Here is a 14,917-nt window from a genome sequence, read left to right on the forward strand (position 1 = left end):
ATTTTACGTCTGTGCCCTATGGTAAAGTGGTATACTGGTATCGCGAATTAATACAATATACATAGATAATGTATCTAAAATCGAAAATGTAGCAAATCGTTACGATCCGGCGTGATTTTGTTTCTAACATACGACTGTACAGTGTGTGCGATACGACGGCGCATTATTATTGTACTCGAGTTGTGTTATCAAATTTGACCACCACTTTAATATTTATTTCTAATTAATAATATTTTAATATTTTAATAATCTAATAATTTGATTACATTCTTAAAAAAAAATAAAAACAATTTAAAAATCTAAGCAATAAGATTTTTTTATACTTTAAACAGTCGTTGCAGAGGATTATTATAAATGTTCAGTTTAGAAATAATTAAAGAAACAATTTAATAGGTTCAATAAAATAAAAAATACTTTTCTAAGTAGGTACCTAAAAAATTGTATACATTCATTTTAAATGGTTTACTATTCATTAAGAACCGATTTTTATTCGTTCGCAGTCTTCATAACTTGTTTTAAATATTACAGTAATATGTAAAATATTTGAACGTAATTGTTGTTGTTTATCTAAAACAACAATAAACGAAAAATATATTTTGCCTATATTATATATATATAGGGGTTATGCTTTGCATTTTATTACAAATTAACTAAATGGCGTAAATGCCTGGCTTCGCTCGTATGTATTTTTTTTTTTATTCAATTATATTAAGAATATTGGTGTACGTTATTTTTATCCATAATAAATTTCTCATCGGAACAATTCCTACACGACGGACTAAAAGAATAGATTACAGGTAGCTGGAAACCAGTGGGCCACCGTGATACACATAATATTATTATATTGGCGGTAAATAATGATTAAGGATTATTGTTATTTAATCCACTTAAACGCAACATTTTTTAAAATACTTAAAATCCTTTCTTATTGCACGATTAGACTATTAGAAGAATCACTTTTCCAAATTGTATATTCGTACATTATGTAGATTTTGAGATACAACGATCAGTGAGTGTGTGGTATTTGGCTAATTGGCTTATATATCATAGATTATACAGATAATTTAATTAGCATAGCATAGTTACAATTTAACAAATCGATAATACCAATGTCTTAACTCTTGACAGTTTTGAGTTTGCCAAAAATTTTACCAAACTTTTGTTTCATATTAGAGATTATGTATTTTATAGAAATCATATATTTTTTTTAATGTTATATCAACAAATATTATTTAGTCCAATTTTTTTAAAACCGTGGAATGTGGGGTAAAAATATTGTAATAAAAAGCATTATTATTTTCTTTTTCAAAACGTTTTTTTATAGATTGTAAAATTGGATCAAGATTATATTGTATAGTATCAAAATTGAAACTTGGTAATACTCTTCACAACTTTCAGTTTCATAAAATAACTGTTTTTTTTTTTTTACCGTTCTTGGATATGTTATGACAAAATTAATTAAATAGAAATTATAGTTCGATCATGTATCACAAATTGAAAAGTTTATACAAAATAACTTAACTACCTATCTGCTAAGTAGTACCTACATCGTATTATATTATTATCGTGTAGCGGCTAGCGATTTATTGCCAAGTTATCATATTTTGAGTAAAACAAATTATTTTACAGTTTGTTACAGAACGCGGACACTCGTGTATTGTACATTTTTATAATATCATTATAATTGTGCCCGAATAATATAGCTGCTAGGTAGTTAGTACAGATTTATAAGGGCTATAGATCTATGTACTCCTAATACCAGTTTAATAAATTTTACTTTATATACCAGGATACCGTGTATATAATGTCTCGCACGCCGTCGTCGGGTTTTTTAAGTCTGTCCGTCGACGATGCAGACGATACGAAAAGGAATCGCGACGAGTGCGGAGTGAACCGTACGACGACGGGGCGCCGAACGCCGAACCGGAACACACGCACGGGAGATCCGTGTACGGTCGGCCGAAAGAGTAGCCGTGTTCCGCCGGTGTCTGCACTGCGTCATTTTGTCGCCGCAGAGGGGGCTGACGACGTGAGCTGGGGGAACCGCCCCCTCACTCTTCGCCCCGCGACCGTTTCCCCGCGCTCGACCACCACCGGTCGCGCCTCCGTGTGTTGGCCGAATGCAGCTGGCGCGACGGGCGGTGGGGGGAGTAAGGACAGCGCCGCCGCCGCCGCCGCCGCCGAGGGTTTTTCGGTTTTGTGTTTTTTGCACCGTGGTTACGGATAGTCTGATACGATCTGACATCTGACGACGCTTTCCGCGTACACGATCGCACCATGTCGCACGGCAATGTTGTTCTCGCTGCAGTGCCGTTCGCATGTTCATGATCCGTGAGTGTTCGTCGTGTTATGTTTTCAATCCGATGGGCTTGTAGTATCGAAGAAATCACAAAATGGCGACAAGCGACGACGAACCGATGCACTTGTACGAGGTGTTCCAGAACTGCTTCAACAAGATCGCGAATAAACAACCAGGTTGGTGCCGTCGCTTCGCGTTACCGCGCCGGCGGCAGGACGGGCCGTCCGTTTTTTTTTGTAATAAAATTTTTTTCCCCGATCAATTTTTTGTCGTCGCGTCGCCCCCGACGTCGGACCGACCGTCCGCCGACGCGGCGATCGCAATACCCGCGCGTCTTCGACGTTTCCCGATATTGTTTCCGTGTCCTGTGTGTCCGACGCGTCCTTCAGGATCACGACGACGGCCGTTCCGGGCCGGACGTGCCCCTCTAACGCCTGCGAACGACAAATATGTTGCGATGCGATCCCTTCGAAATCCGTCCCGTTTCGTGTTCGAGGGTTGGTTTTGATCGCCAAGTGTTTTTGTACTGCTTTTCTATTATTAAATCGTACCTACCCGTATTGCCGTCGTTCGATTTCCGCGATTATAACATAATTATTGTTGTACTGCGAATCTTTGGTGTACCTATCACGTCCGCTAATTAGGCACCTTTGCAAAACACTATAAATTCGCGAATAAACGATACCTATCTCTGTATTCAGTACGAAAATTACGCTCGAAATGCTTTTTATTTATGAAATCACCTGTCCTTATATTTTATTATTGATCATGTCATATGGTTACGTTCTTGTTACCGATCAATATTATTAATTTTTTTATATTAATATTTTTTTTCTCATAAAGGTAGATATCATTAAATTTTTCAAACTGGATCTATTAACATCATTATTAGTTGCTCAAATGTTTGGGTGTGCAACCCACTATTTCTTATTATTTATTTTAAATTTTATTGTATTATTGTTGAGTTTATAAAATTTGTAAGCCTTTAGGTTTTGTGTTTCAAAAAAACATTTTATTTTACTGTTGTGTTACTGTTATAATTTTTTGCACAATAGGTACACTATTATTTTTTTCTACATGTTTTTATAATATTTCATCTATTTTATGAACAACAAGTTCAGTAATTTAAATCTAGTTAAAATATTTTAAATGTTACTTACAATATCCTGTTTGAAAAGAAATGTATCTAATTACCATATGAAGTGATTAATTATGTAAATAAATATATATACCTATATAATAAGTGAATTTATATTAATATCTTATCATGTTCAATTATAATCAAGTTAAAATAGGATTATTGGTTGATATTAATATAAATTCACCTATTATCAAATTTAAACATAATAAATATATATTATGTATTAACTATTTTTACATTATTTTAATGCTTTAATTGTATGTTTATGCTTAGAATGTTTAATCTATATCTATCTAATTAAAATAACTTATTAATTATGATGATATTTTTATTTTTGTTTCAGAAAAATCTGGTTTTCAGCCTCCATATAATATAGAAAATGGAATGGTATGTTGATTTATTCTCATGTTACATTGTATATCTTTATTTAAATATTTTAGTAACAAATTTAATGATACCTCCTTCTCCACATGTACACTATTTTATGATTTTATCCTTTTCTCATAAATAATAATTAAAAATTACTTGATTTGTAAGTTACCTCTAATTTATTCAAATCGAATTGGACTCTGCCTGTATTGTTATTAATAAATAAATAAATAAAATACCTATTTAAAGATATTTTCTTTATTATTAGGAGGGTACTTAAATATGTATGAGCCGAGAAGATATAACATTTTTTTTTATTAAATATTGTTTTAGGCATATGGTAATAATTTTGCCTCTGGCCCTGAAACTTTCAGCCCAGATTCTCCATATTTTCCATTTGGTAATACTCCACGTAAGCCTCTTCCAACAACTACTGCTGGTACTGCAGTTAAAAGAAAAAGAGAGGTAATAATACATAAAATCTTAATTTTTTTATCTTGAAAAATATATTTATTTTTTAGTTATTCATATATCAAATATATTATTATTTCAAACATATTTTTATTTATGCATCTTTTATATCAATTTTAACTATCAATAGAAGCTATTAATTTGCTTATACATTATTTATATTTTATATTTATTTGCATGAGTATATAATATATATAATATATTTTGATAATCTCATTTATCAGTATTACCTATTTGTTAAGGTTAAAATTTCTCAATTTTCTATTTTCATTTATGCCATTTAGTGTAGTTTCAAAAGTTCTATAAATTAAAATAATCAAAATAATAATTTTTTTTTTACTTTTAACATTTTATTATTAGTGAATTCTGTAGTTAGATACATAGTTATTTATTATTTTTTTCAATTAACCTACAGTATATACTATATAGAATAATGATTATAGAAATTACTTATCAAGTATGTCTATTTTTTTTTATTGAAGGTTGAAACAAGAATATAATTTATTATATTTTAGATGGTTTTTATTTTATATGTTAGTTTATATAATAATTATTACTGCATGTTAAAAATGAGTGGATTTGTTTTAGAAGTATATTTTTTTATAGCTTAGGTATAGCTAGGAGAATAACCAATTTTTGATATATATTATGAACTGTATGAGAATGATTACTGTTGTCTTTTGTCTTAAAATATTAATTTAATACAGGTATAGCAGATTATTATAGAATGCGAAAAGTGTATGAATCGCCTCTCCCTACTCCTTTAATAATAATATAGTATTTTACGGTAATAACTAATATATAAGAGTGAACAAATATATGTATATATATTATATAAAAAATAACAAATTAATACACATATTTGTTTTTTATTGTTTTATGAATTATCGATTTATACAAAATTTGAATCTCGTTTGAAATTATAATTTAACTTTATTTTAGACTAATCTGCATAGTGATTTTCAAAATTAACAAAAAAAAAAAATCAATTTTGAATATTGTTTTTCTCCTCCAGAACAATTTGACAAACTGAAGTTACTAACTTTTTCGTTATGTGTATCGTTATGTATAATTGTATTTTACGTCCATATAATTACGAAATTAATTTTTAAAATTAACATTTTTACCAAATTTTTTTGTTATCTGTCGTCTATTTTTTTGCGATATTTTAATTTTTAAGTATAATAAAATGAATGTGTATAATACTAAAATATATAAATACTCATAATTTCCTTAAACATTAAAATATCATAAAGTACAAACAAAAGATACTAGATATTACTTTCACCTTTGTCTGATTTTAGATTAAATTCGCTGTAATACTAAAATTAACGAATTAAAATTAATTCTACGAAGTATAAATTTGCTATATGTTGTATGTTTATAAGATGCGAATGCAGTGTTCTTTTAATAGAATTTTGTCGTATTATTGATCAATGGTCACCATTTTTTTAAACCCTGTTATGCTATTGTATTTAAACGATTTAATTTATTAAAAAATAATTAAAATACACTGTATAGGGTGAAGAAAAAAAAATGCTATTGGTTAGAAATTGTTAAATATGATTTAGTTCGTTTTTATAAATAGTAATTAAAACATTAAAAACTGTATGGCACCTTTATTAGGTAGTTTATTAAAACGAATTCAATGCTTTATATAATCTAAATTATTGAATTCAAAAATTGGTTTTAAATCATATTTTCATTAATAACGATATTCGTTCTTAAAATCGTTTCAAAGGGGATGTGTTCCCGGTCTAATATACAACTGGAAATTGAACTTCAAATTTTACTAAATAGATTTAATTTCATGTTGGTTTTAATATTAAAGGGAATTGACCTTTTATCAAACTTAAAGATAGAATAACTGTGTTAATACGTAGTTTTTTGTTAAATTTTAATTTTTAAGCAAATTATGGACATTTAAAAATTGTAATATATTACATAATGGTACCTAACCTAAAATGTTAAGTGGTTACTCGTAAAAACACAGATAATGTTTTTACCTCGTAAGTTTTATATTGTAGGTGAATCCATTCTAATATTAAAAATATCAAATTTCGAGTAAAATAATATTTGAAATTTTAAGTTCGAAGTTTAAAGAAATGCCGATGCCCGATTTAGGTTTTTTATGATATAGTTGTCTGTTTACCAAAAAAAAAAAAATAATAATAATAATAAATAAATAAATCTAAATATTATTTCCGTAACGAAAATTTTAAAATCTTTAATTATATCTATTTTTAATATCAAAATTGTTAACTGTAATTATCTATATCAATAATAATATTGAAAAAATATACTTCCCATACTTTCAGTCATTGAACGTTGTTAAAATTACAAATTAAATACAAATTACCAACTACACGTTTAAGAAATTGTCAGCGCACTATTTATTTTCTCTCTGGCTCACACGTAATATACCAAATTTCCGTTCAACAGGACAAACTTAACGTTGTTAGCTTTAGTATAGAGTAAATTGATTATAAACACAACCTATCATTAACATTTAAGTTAAAAACATTAGTTTTACATTGGCATTTTTACGATATTTAAATTTTAAAGCAAGATCTGAGCATTTTTTAATTATAATATTTTACATACTTAAAAATGTATATAAATTAAAATATTGTATAAAATTCAATGCATATAAATAAAGATTATGTTTATATCTTTAAATTTGATAATATGAAAATTCATTCTAATATTAAAGCTAACAATTGAAGGTTGGTTCTGCTAAACGCAAATTTACCTTATTACATTTAGGTCAGAAAGAAAAAACTAATAGTGCGCTGATATAAATAGTTATAAACTCTTTATTTATTGTAATACTGTAATAGGTTAATAATAATTATACCTATCTATAGGAAAATAACTTTAAAATACTCTTTTCTTATGTTTATGAGTGTGTAACTAATTATTATACTATTTTTCTCAATATTTTCTTTTTAATTAAGTTTCTCGTAATTTTATCGAAGTTCGAAGAACTTGCTCTGCTATTTAGACATGTATAGTATATGTCTAGTGTACCTTGTCATTGAAAAGATTATTGTAATGGACGTGTTAAATATGGATTTTTGTCGGAGGTTTTAATGTTATTGCTATAATATTATATTATTATTTTGTGATTTTGATAATTCGTGAACATTTTAAATTTGTTCGCGTGACTATATTATTTTTTTTCCATATTTTTGATCATGAACATTGTTTTAATTTTTCAAAATTTAAATTCACAATCAAATAGAAGTCATGTGTCGTATCATAGTCGAATATAAACTACAAAAATTTTAAAATTTAAATTGTCTATAAATAGCTTAATAAGAGTCATAATAGTTTTTTTATAGTACTTACAGTAGTATTATCGCGTATACATTATATGTATAAAAAAAGTTTATTAAAATTAAAAATATTGTATCACTCAACTTATGTATATTTTTATTATTTACAGAGTATAGACTCACCGCCAGCAGAACCATCTGAAGTTGAAGTTCCCCATCATTGGGTAAGAATTTACTTTAGTAATTTACTAGTATATTATTTTATTATTTGTAATATTATGTTTTCATACTAAAATGAAATAAACTGGAAAGAGTAGAACGAAAATACTCGCGCCTATGTATCTTCTTTTAGTATAATTATTATAACATGGTACAATTTTTTTCTTGGTATTTCAATATAAATTTTTCACAAGTCTTGTCGTGCACCTTTAAATTTAAGATAATTTTTATTGTTTTAAACAACTGTTACATTGTGTACACAGGTATATTTTGTACTGCTGTGGCTGTGTGTTATTGTAGATATGATCATGATTTTTTCTAGTGTTTTTTTTTTTTTTTTGTAGTTTTGCGAAGTTATTAGTTGACTTATTAAATTATAATTATTATAATTGGTACTAAAAGTTGGTAATAAATATATACCTATATATTTTTAATTATTAGAAGTTTGAAATTAATTTTATGTGCTAATATAAATTTTAGTTTTTGAAATAATAAAATACATTTTAAAAATTTCAAAGTATTACACATTTCTAATATCTAAATAAAAAAAATTGTTAAAAAACATTTGTTACTTAAATTATATTTATTTGATTCATTGCCCATTGGTAAGTAATATTTACAATGTATGGTTCTTCATATTTAACCCCAACAAAGAAAACTAAAAACACTTGTTTTTATTTATACAGCTTAACAAGCACGTACTCTTAGCAATTCTTTTGTTCTAGTTTTTAACATGTAAATAAATTAAATATCTGCAATAATAAGTGTATTGGTACAATAGTTTAGAAAAAAAATGTTTCTAATACAAACGTTTTCGTTAAAAAAAATGTAATCATTCTTAAACTTTTATAGAATATTTTAGTAATTTTTTAAACTTCATTAAATACAAAATGTTTCTTATAATTTGTTAAAAATATTATATGTACGTAAATAAGTCTCAAATTAGAATTAAAAACAGATCGATTTATATATCTATTTATAAATCATGATCTATAGTATTATAAATAAGTTTACGAGTACAAGTACAGAATAATATTTATTAAGTTCGAGAATCGAAAAATATTTTGGCCGAATCTCGGATTTATCCATTATATTTTTACTTTATAATATATTCTGAAAATTTTTTTATTAAATTTATCTTATGACCTATCTTAGGTTCTAATATATTTAAAACTCAACTTACAAATTACAAGTGATCAATAATCATAAATTATATGCATAATATTATATTGATTAAAAGTTTTGGTATACTAGAATAATTATAGATAAAACCAATATAGTTGTGTCTTTCGGGTTAATTTGATTTATTTTTTATAAGTAGTGAATAATATTCTTCTTTAAGTTTTTATTACGTTATTAATTTGGAATGCCTAGAAATAAAATATAAGAATGCTTTATTCACTATTTAATGTTTATTGATTGTAAATACGATGGTCATTGATATTGAATTAATTGATCTTTAATTTGGATGTATTTAGATTGGTTAACCCTATGTTAACTACTTCTTTGATAAAATAAAATTTTCTATCCTCTCAGTTATAAATTACTACTTATAAATATTTATATTTATATATTATTTGTAACTTTATTTATAAAATGGTATATTATGTTTTATGATAAATAACCAAATTATTTGTATAGTGTGTTAGGCACGTACATCGCACATTGTAGGCGTTTGATAATTTTTAAATACGTGTGTTGGTTGAAATTTAGGTTCATAAAATGCTGGATTGCACATTTATGGAATTTGTATGATGCTGCGTAACAAATGTTGATTTTAATGTAATTTGTTAACCTTTTTTTTTCAATAACTATTGTATAGAATTTGGTCCCCTTATTCTTTTTGTGCACGGGTTTACCAAAAGGTTTCATATGTTTTTCTCCGTCTTTGAAGCGTGCTCTCGCGTATGTTCGCTTTTCAGCCTCCGCGGTGATGGGGGTAGTGCAATATTATTATTATATACGTGTGTAGCAGTAACATAATTTTTGTAGCGCAGTATAAGAAAGGACCAGTAGTTCAATAGTTTGAAACATCTGGCAAAGTGGCATCCGATGTAGGTAGTAGGATACACCGTGGCAGCACACAGTGTTCAGTTGTAACTATTCAGACAACACCGCCGTCATGGTGCGTATACCACTTCCCTCAAACTCATGCTGGCCCATGACCAATGCATTGAACGGCAAGGGCTCTTTAGTTTTAATGAATGAAATCTTAATTTTTAACGGCACACCCATTTCATAATGACTCGATGAAATAACTTTTTGTATAATAATTTTGTCAATATTATAAGAAAAGTATGGTTATACTAAGTTATTAGTTGGAAAGTCGCCATACGAAATAATAATAAGTTGGAAATAATGAAAAGAGTCGTTTGTTTTACAGATTATAAATAATTATTATTAAAAATATTTTTTATAATGGAATAATCATTGGTTTTAAAAACATGTTTTTAATTATGATAATACTGACATTACACATGTACGTACATTATCATTCATATATAATGTATAAACTAGGTTAGATTTGATATATTATATTTATTAATTTGATTATAGAATGTGAATAATTGAATAAAAAAACATCAGTATTTTTTATTAAAAAAAAATTAAAATTAATTTGTTGATTCTAGACGGAATGATGAATGATGTCCTTAAAGTTATATATTAGTTATAACTTGGTATTTACAATGGAACCTCGATAACTCGAACCTCTATAAATCGAATTTTCGATAACTTTAATTTATTTTTCGCCCCCAATCGAATTATCGAGGTTCCATTGTATTTATTTGGAATAACGTGTTTAGTTTTGTTATTTATTAATAATAATTAATAATTATTAATAATATTCATACAACTTGCTGACAGTATATTATGTAATATTATGTATGGAACATTAAATAAAATAGACGTAAAAAGCTTTTATCAGTGGGATCTAGTTTTTGTTCAGTATAGGGGTAAAGGAACCCTTGTAAAATTATGTAAGACGAACCTTCGTATGATGCAGGATATGAGGATCTTGGATATCTGATTTCCACATTTACCATATCATTGAGAGGGGATAGTGTTATAGTACCTTTACTATTGGTTGCCATGTCTGCAGCTATTAAATTTCATCCCCGTTTTCTGTTCATAAAATACTTATTATTAAAATGCTTACCATATTTTATTCGTCAATTTATTTAGGAATAGGCCGAGTATACTGTAATACAGATTTATATTATTGTTTAACAATTATTTGGGTATTTTAAACGAACAACTAGCTAAATTTTCATTTCAATCGAGCATTGTGTTATATATCATACTATTCCAAAAAATAAAAATAATTTTACGCACGACGCAGGTGTATGCGTATTATAGTTCTTATTTATTACATAACTGTATGTGTAATTACAAAGTATTGAAATGTTATAGTTTTAAGTGAAACCAGTTTCTATACTATAGCTAATAAGTAATAATAATATTCTTTGGTCCTTGTTTTCGACTTTCGGTAGGTACTCAAATTTAATGACGCGAGTACGGCGTGTATCGGTCGAAATTAAATCTCGACATTTTAGCGAATAAATTGATATTATTAAATACGATTATTCCGAGGGAGACGTGCAGTATTTCGTCTGGTGCAATAGGTGTATAATATATTATATTATATTGTGTTTCTGTCGATATCGTCGTTTGCCTCCGTATACATTATAATATTACATACGATGTGATCCGGCAAAACGAGTGCCTATTAAACTCGTACCGCGGAAACGTCTTTTATAATAATGATAATAATTGATTGCGAGACGACGATCGTCTGTCGGACGAATTATTATTCGTTTTCGAGACTTGTGACTTACGGCGCCGCGTGCGTGCGCGCGTCGCGTTTGTGCGTGATATTAATCGAAACATTTACACGGTGTTTGAAATAATAATAATAAAAAAAAAAAACGTATTCATTAAACGCGTTATTGTTCGGGATAGGAAAAAAAAAACGGTTTGGTACGGTGACGATTATCGTGTGTCGTGTCGCGCGTATTGTTCCGGCCGAGACCCGCGCGTACATACTACATAAAATACATTATGTATTATTATGTGTATCGTGTATTTTTTTTTTCATTTTATTTTATCCCGCGACGGCGGCAGTTCTGCTGTGCCGCAGCAGCAACGGCGACGTCGAGCCAAGAGCCGGAGAAGCGGCGGCGGCGGCGGCGTCGTCGTTGGTTGGCAGCAGTGTTGCGCGAGGGGTCTGTACACACGATCGTCGTCGTATATAGTATATAGTGCATAATATTATCCTCCGCGTTTTATCGTGTGCCGTATATTACTATACACACGCACAGTTTGTATATATATATATTTTTTATACGGCGGCGATGGCATAGGCAGGTGGTAGTGCGGCGTCGGCGGCGGCGGCGGTTACACACTGTAGTGCGCGGCAGAGGCTTAGAGGTGGTGGCGTGTATACATAGACGTAAAATATAATATCATATATATATAATATACACAAAGTCTACGCACACGCACACGTTTGCGCGCGCACTCGTATTGCATCGTGCAGCGTTGTTCGTATACGTAGAGCCTGTTGCTCCTTTGCCGTAACAGCGCGGCCCGCGTTTCAGTGTAACGGCGGCTTTCCGTGACAATGGACACGACGCCGGAGCCGTCCTCCTAGTCCCCGCCCAGCTGCAGTGCCGCCGAGGCGAGTGAGAGAGAGCGAGCGAGCGAGACGGCCCGCGTGCACGTCGTCGTATAGTAGACGCGCACACACACGCACTTCTCTCTCTCGTGACGTGAACGTCGGTCGTCACGTGCTGCGTGCGTTGTTTTCGTCGGTCGTCGTGTCCGTGTGTCGGTTTTGCGCGCGCGTGCGTGTCCGCGTGTGTGTGTGTGTGTGTGTTCGGTGTGTGCGTGCGCGTGTGTACGCGCGGCGACCATCTGTGCGCGCCCCGTCGTCGTCGTCGTCGCGTATTTCGCGTCTGACGCGGGGGAACGGAGAGACAGAGTGAAAAAAAATATATAAGAGATTTCTGGCCACGAGAGGGTGGTGTGCGTTAAATTCGAACGCAGACGGTGGCGTAGGAGGGTGAACCGTGTCGTATACGATTTTCGAACTATACGCTATTAATATAATAACAATAATAATAATAATAGTAATAGTAATTTTGAAAGAAAATAATATATATTGTATACGACGATCGTCTCTAACCTCCTGCATCACCGTGTCGCGACCGCCGCCGACATGCACCACTATCGTACCAGGGAAGACGAGGCGCCCTGCGGGGGAGACCCGTATTTCTATCTGAGGCTCTCGGCCGGCGCCGCCCCTTACAGCCCCCTTGAGCCCATCAAACTCGAAGTGGACGTGAAACCCGAACCCCGGTTGACGCCGGTGGACGACTGCTCGCAACGCGTATCCCCCAACTCGGCTTCCGCGGTAATGGATACCGCCGGCGGTTGCGGCGTCGCCGCCGCCGAGGTGGACATCGGTGGTTGTGCCGGGGTTATCGTGGGCGGCGGCGGTGTGGGTCTCGGTGCCGCCGGTGTCGATGTCAAAGACGAGGGGGGCGCAACCGGAATCGGTCTGCTGGCCCTCACGCAGCTCGACGGTTACGGCGGCTACAACAATAAGTCATCGTACTGTCACGCCGACGGCGGCGCGGTCGACTTGCAGCTGCAACACGACCGCGTCGGCGACGAGGACGACAAAGACCACTGCAAATATTCGTACGGCCGACTCATGTACTCGTCGCCCGCCGACGACGGTATCATAAAACATAATCAGGTATATTCGAAATCGTCTTCGTCTCCCTTCTGCACGTTTTTACGTCCTTATAATATAATGTATACAGAGCAGTAGACGGGTTAGAGTCTCTGTGCCGAAATCTGTTCTGGGCGCTGCAAAAGCTACAGCCGCGTCATAACACTCGTGTCTTTTGCTTATCGTGAATTGCAGTATATTACATGTTTTTCCAGATGTCTTAAAGTGAACGCGGTATCCATACTACATTACGATATCACCTGCAGTTCCTATTTAAAAATTAAAAATTCGTATACCTCGTATTTTTGTTTTTTTTTTTTTTGCGTTTATAGCCGAACGCATAGTTTGTGGACAGGAGAGCGTTAATTATTATAAACACTTTTTTGAAAAGTTTCTTCTTACGCATTCCGATGAGCTATATACGTTGGTTTTTACGCGTGTAACTAAATTAATTCACTACATTTCCGTTTTCGTGTACTGTACTCTAAACTAGGGATGCGTCATAATTTATTATATTATTATATATATATATATATATATAGGTACCTATAGGTATATTACAATTCTCTATAATGGTACAATAGCCGAGTTCGAACGATTTTAAAAGTGTTTATAAAAATAGAGCTTATAACATCACGACTATAATTATCTTGACTTCATATATCTAGTGCTATTTGCGTTGTTTTCGTCTAAATAACAGTCGTAGATTTGAATGTGACAGTGTTTTTAATTGAATAAAAAAGTTTTAATTGTTTATCGTGTATTTTAACTAAAGTTGTATACTCTTTAGATATTACTTCCAGAATATATTCCAATGTCCAATGTAAATAGAACTAAAATCAAATCATTCGTTCTATAGTTTAAATTACAAACCACTTAGATAAAATAACACTTTCAAAAATGTATATAATATGTTTTCTGATCAATTTTTTACTGTACTACATTTTATAGGTCCAGGTGGTGACTTACCCTATCATTATCATTGTTCCACTATAATTTATAGATTTAATTTAAATTAGGTTGGTGACTTTTTGAACTTGTTTGCCATTTATTAAAATATAATGAACACCAATTTATTTTATTGTTACGTCATAATTTCCGAGTACTCAGCTGAGGTGTATGACCCCTATCATCCGATGTAATTGGTAAAGGATTTGGAACGTCTTGGAATGACTGGGTGCCCGTGATTTTTTGAGTTTAAAAATTATATAACATATATCATAAATTATATCAATTCGAACAACCGTTTTTAGTTTGTATGTACTAAAATATCTATAGTAAGGATTTCTTCGAATGTTTTTAAACCTATCTTGTATGTAGAATATCATTTTTGAAATTAAAAATATTTGTCCTGGTTAGAAAAGTTTAGTAACGTTTTATCGAATTTACACTAGGCAGCAGCA

The 14,917-nt window shown here is 31.2% G+C and overlaps 1 protein-coding gene across 9 annotated transcripts in view; it reads left to right on the forward strand.

Annotated features, from left to right (window-relative positions):
* Window positions 1-2,145: 2,145 nt before the first annotated feature.
* The window catches only part of LOC114124861 (transcription factor 12), a 33,154-nt gene continuing 20,382 nt past the window's right edge, over window positions 2,146-14,917 (forward strand). Inside the window, exons 1-4 of one of the 9 annotated variants that reach the window (XM_027988297.2) lie at window positions 2,153-2,475; window positions 3,784-3,827; window positions 4,143-4,274; window positions 7,729-7,782. In XM_027988297.2, the coding sequence (XP_027844098.1) occupies window positions 2,394-2,475; window positions 3,784-3,827; window positions 4,143-4,274; window positions 7,729-7,782 (312 nt within the window). In that variant the 5' untranslated portion in view covers window positions 2,153-2,393. Of the gene's footprint in view, window positions 2,476-3,783; window positions 3,828-4,142; window positions 4,275-7,728; window positions 7,783-12,268; window positions 13,539-14,917 lie in introns of those variants that run through there. The other 8 variants (XM_027988298.2, XM_027988291.2, XM_027988293.2 and 5 more) reach the window with 8 other exon arrangements.

This window comes from Aphis gossypii, chromosome X, assembly GCF_020184175.1.
Source record: "Aphis gossypii isolate Hap1 chromosome X, ASM2018417v2, whole genome shotgun sequence".
Classification (NCBI taxonomy): domain Eukaryota; kingdom Metazoa; phylum Arthropoda; class Insecta; order Hemiptera; family Aphididae; genus Aphis; species Aphis gossypii.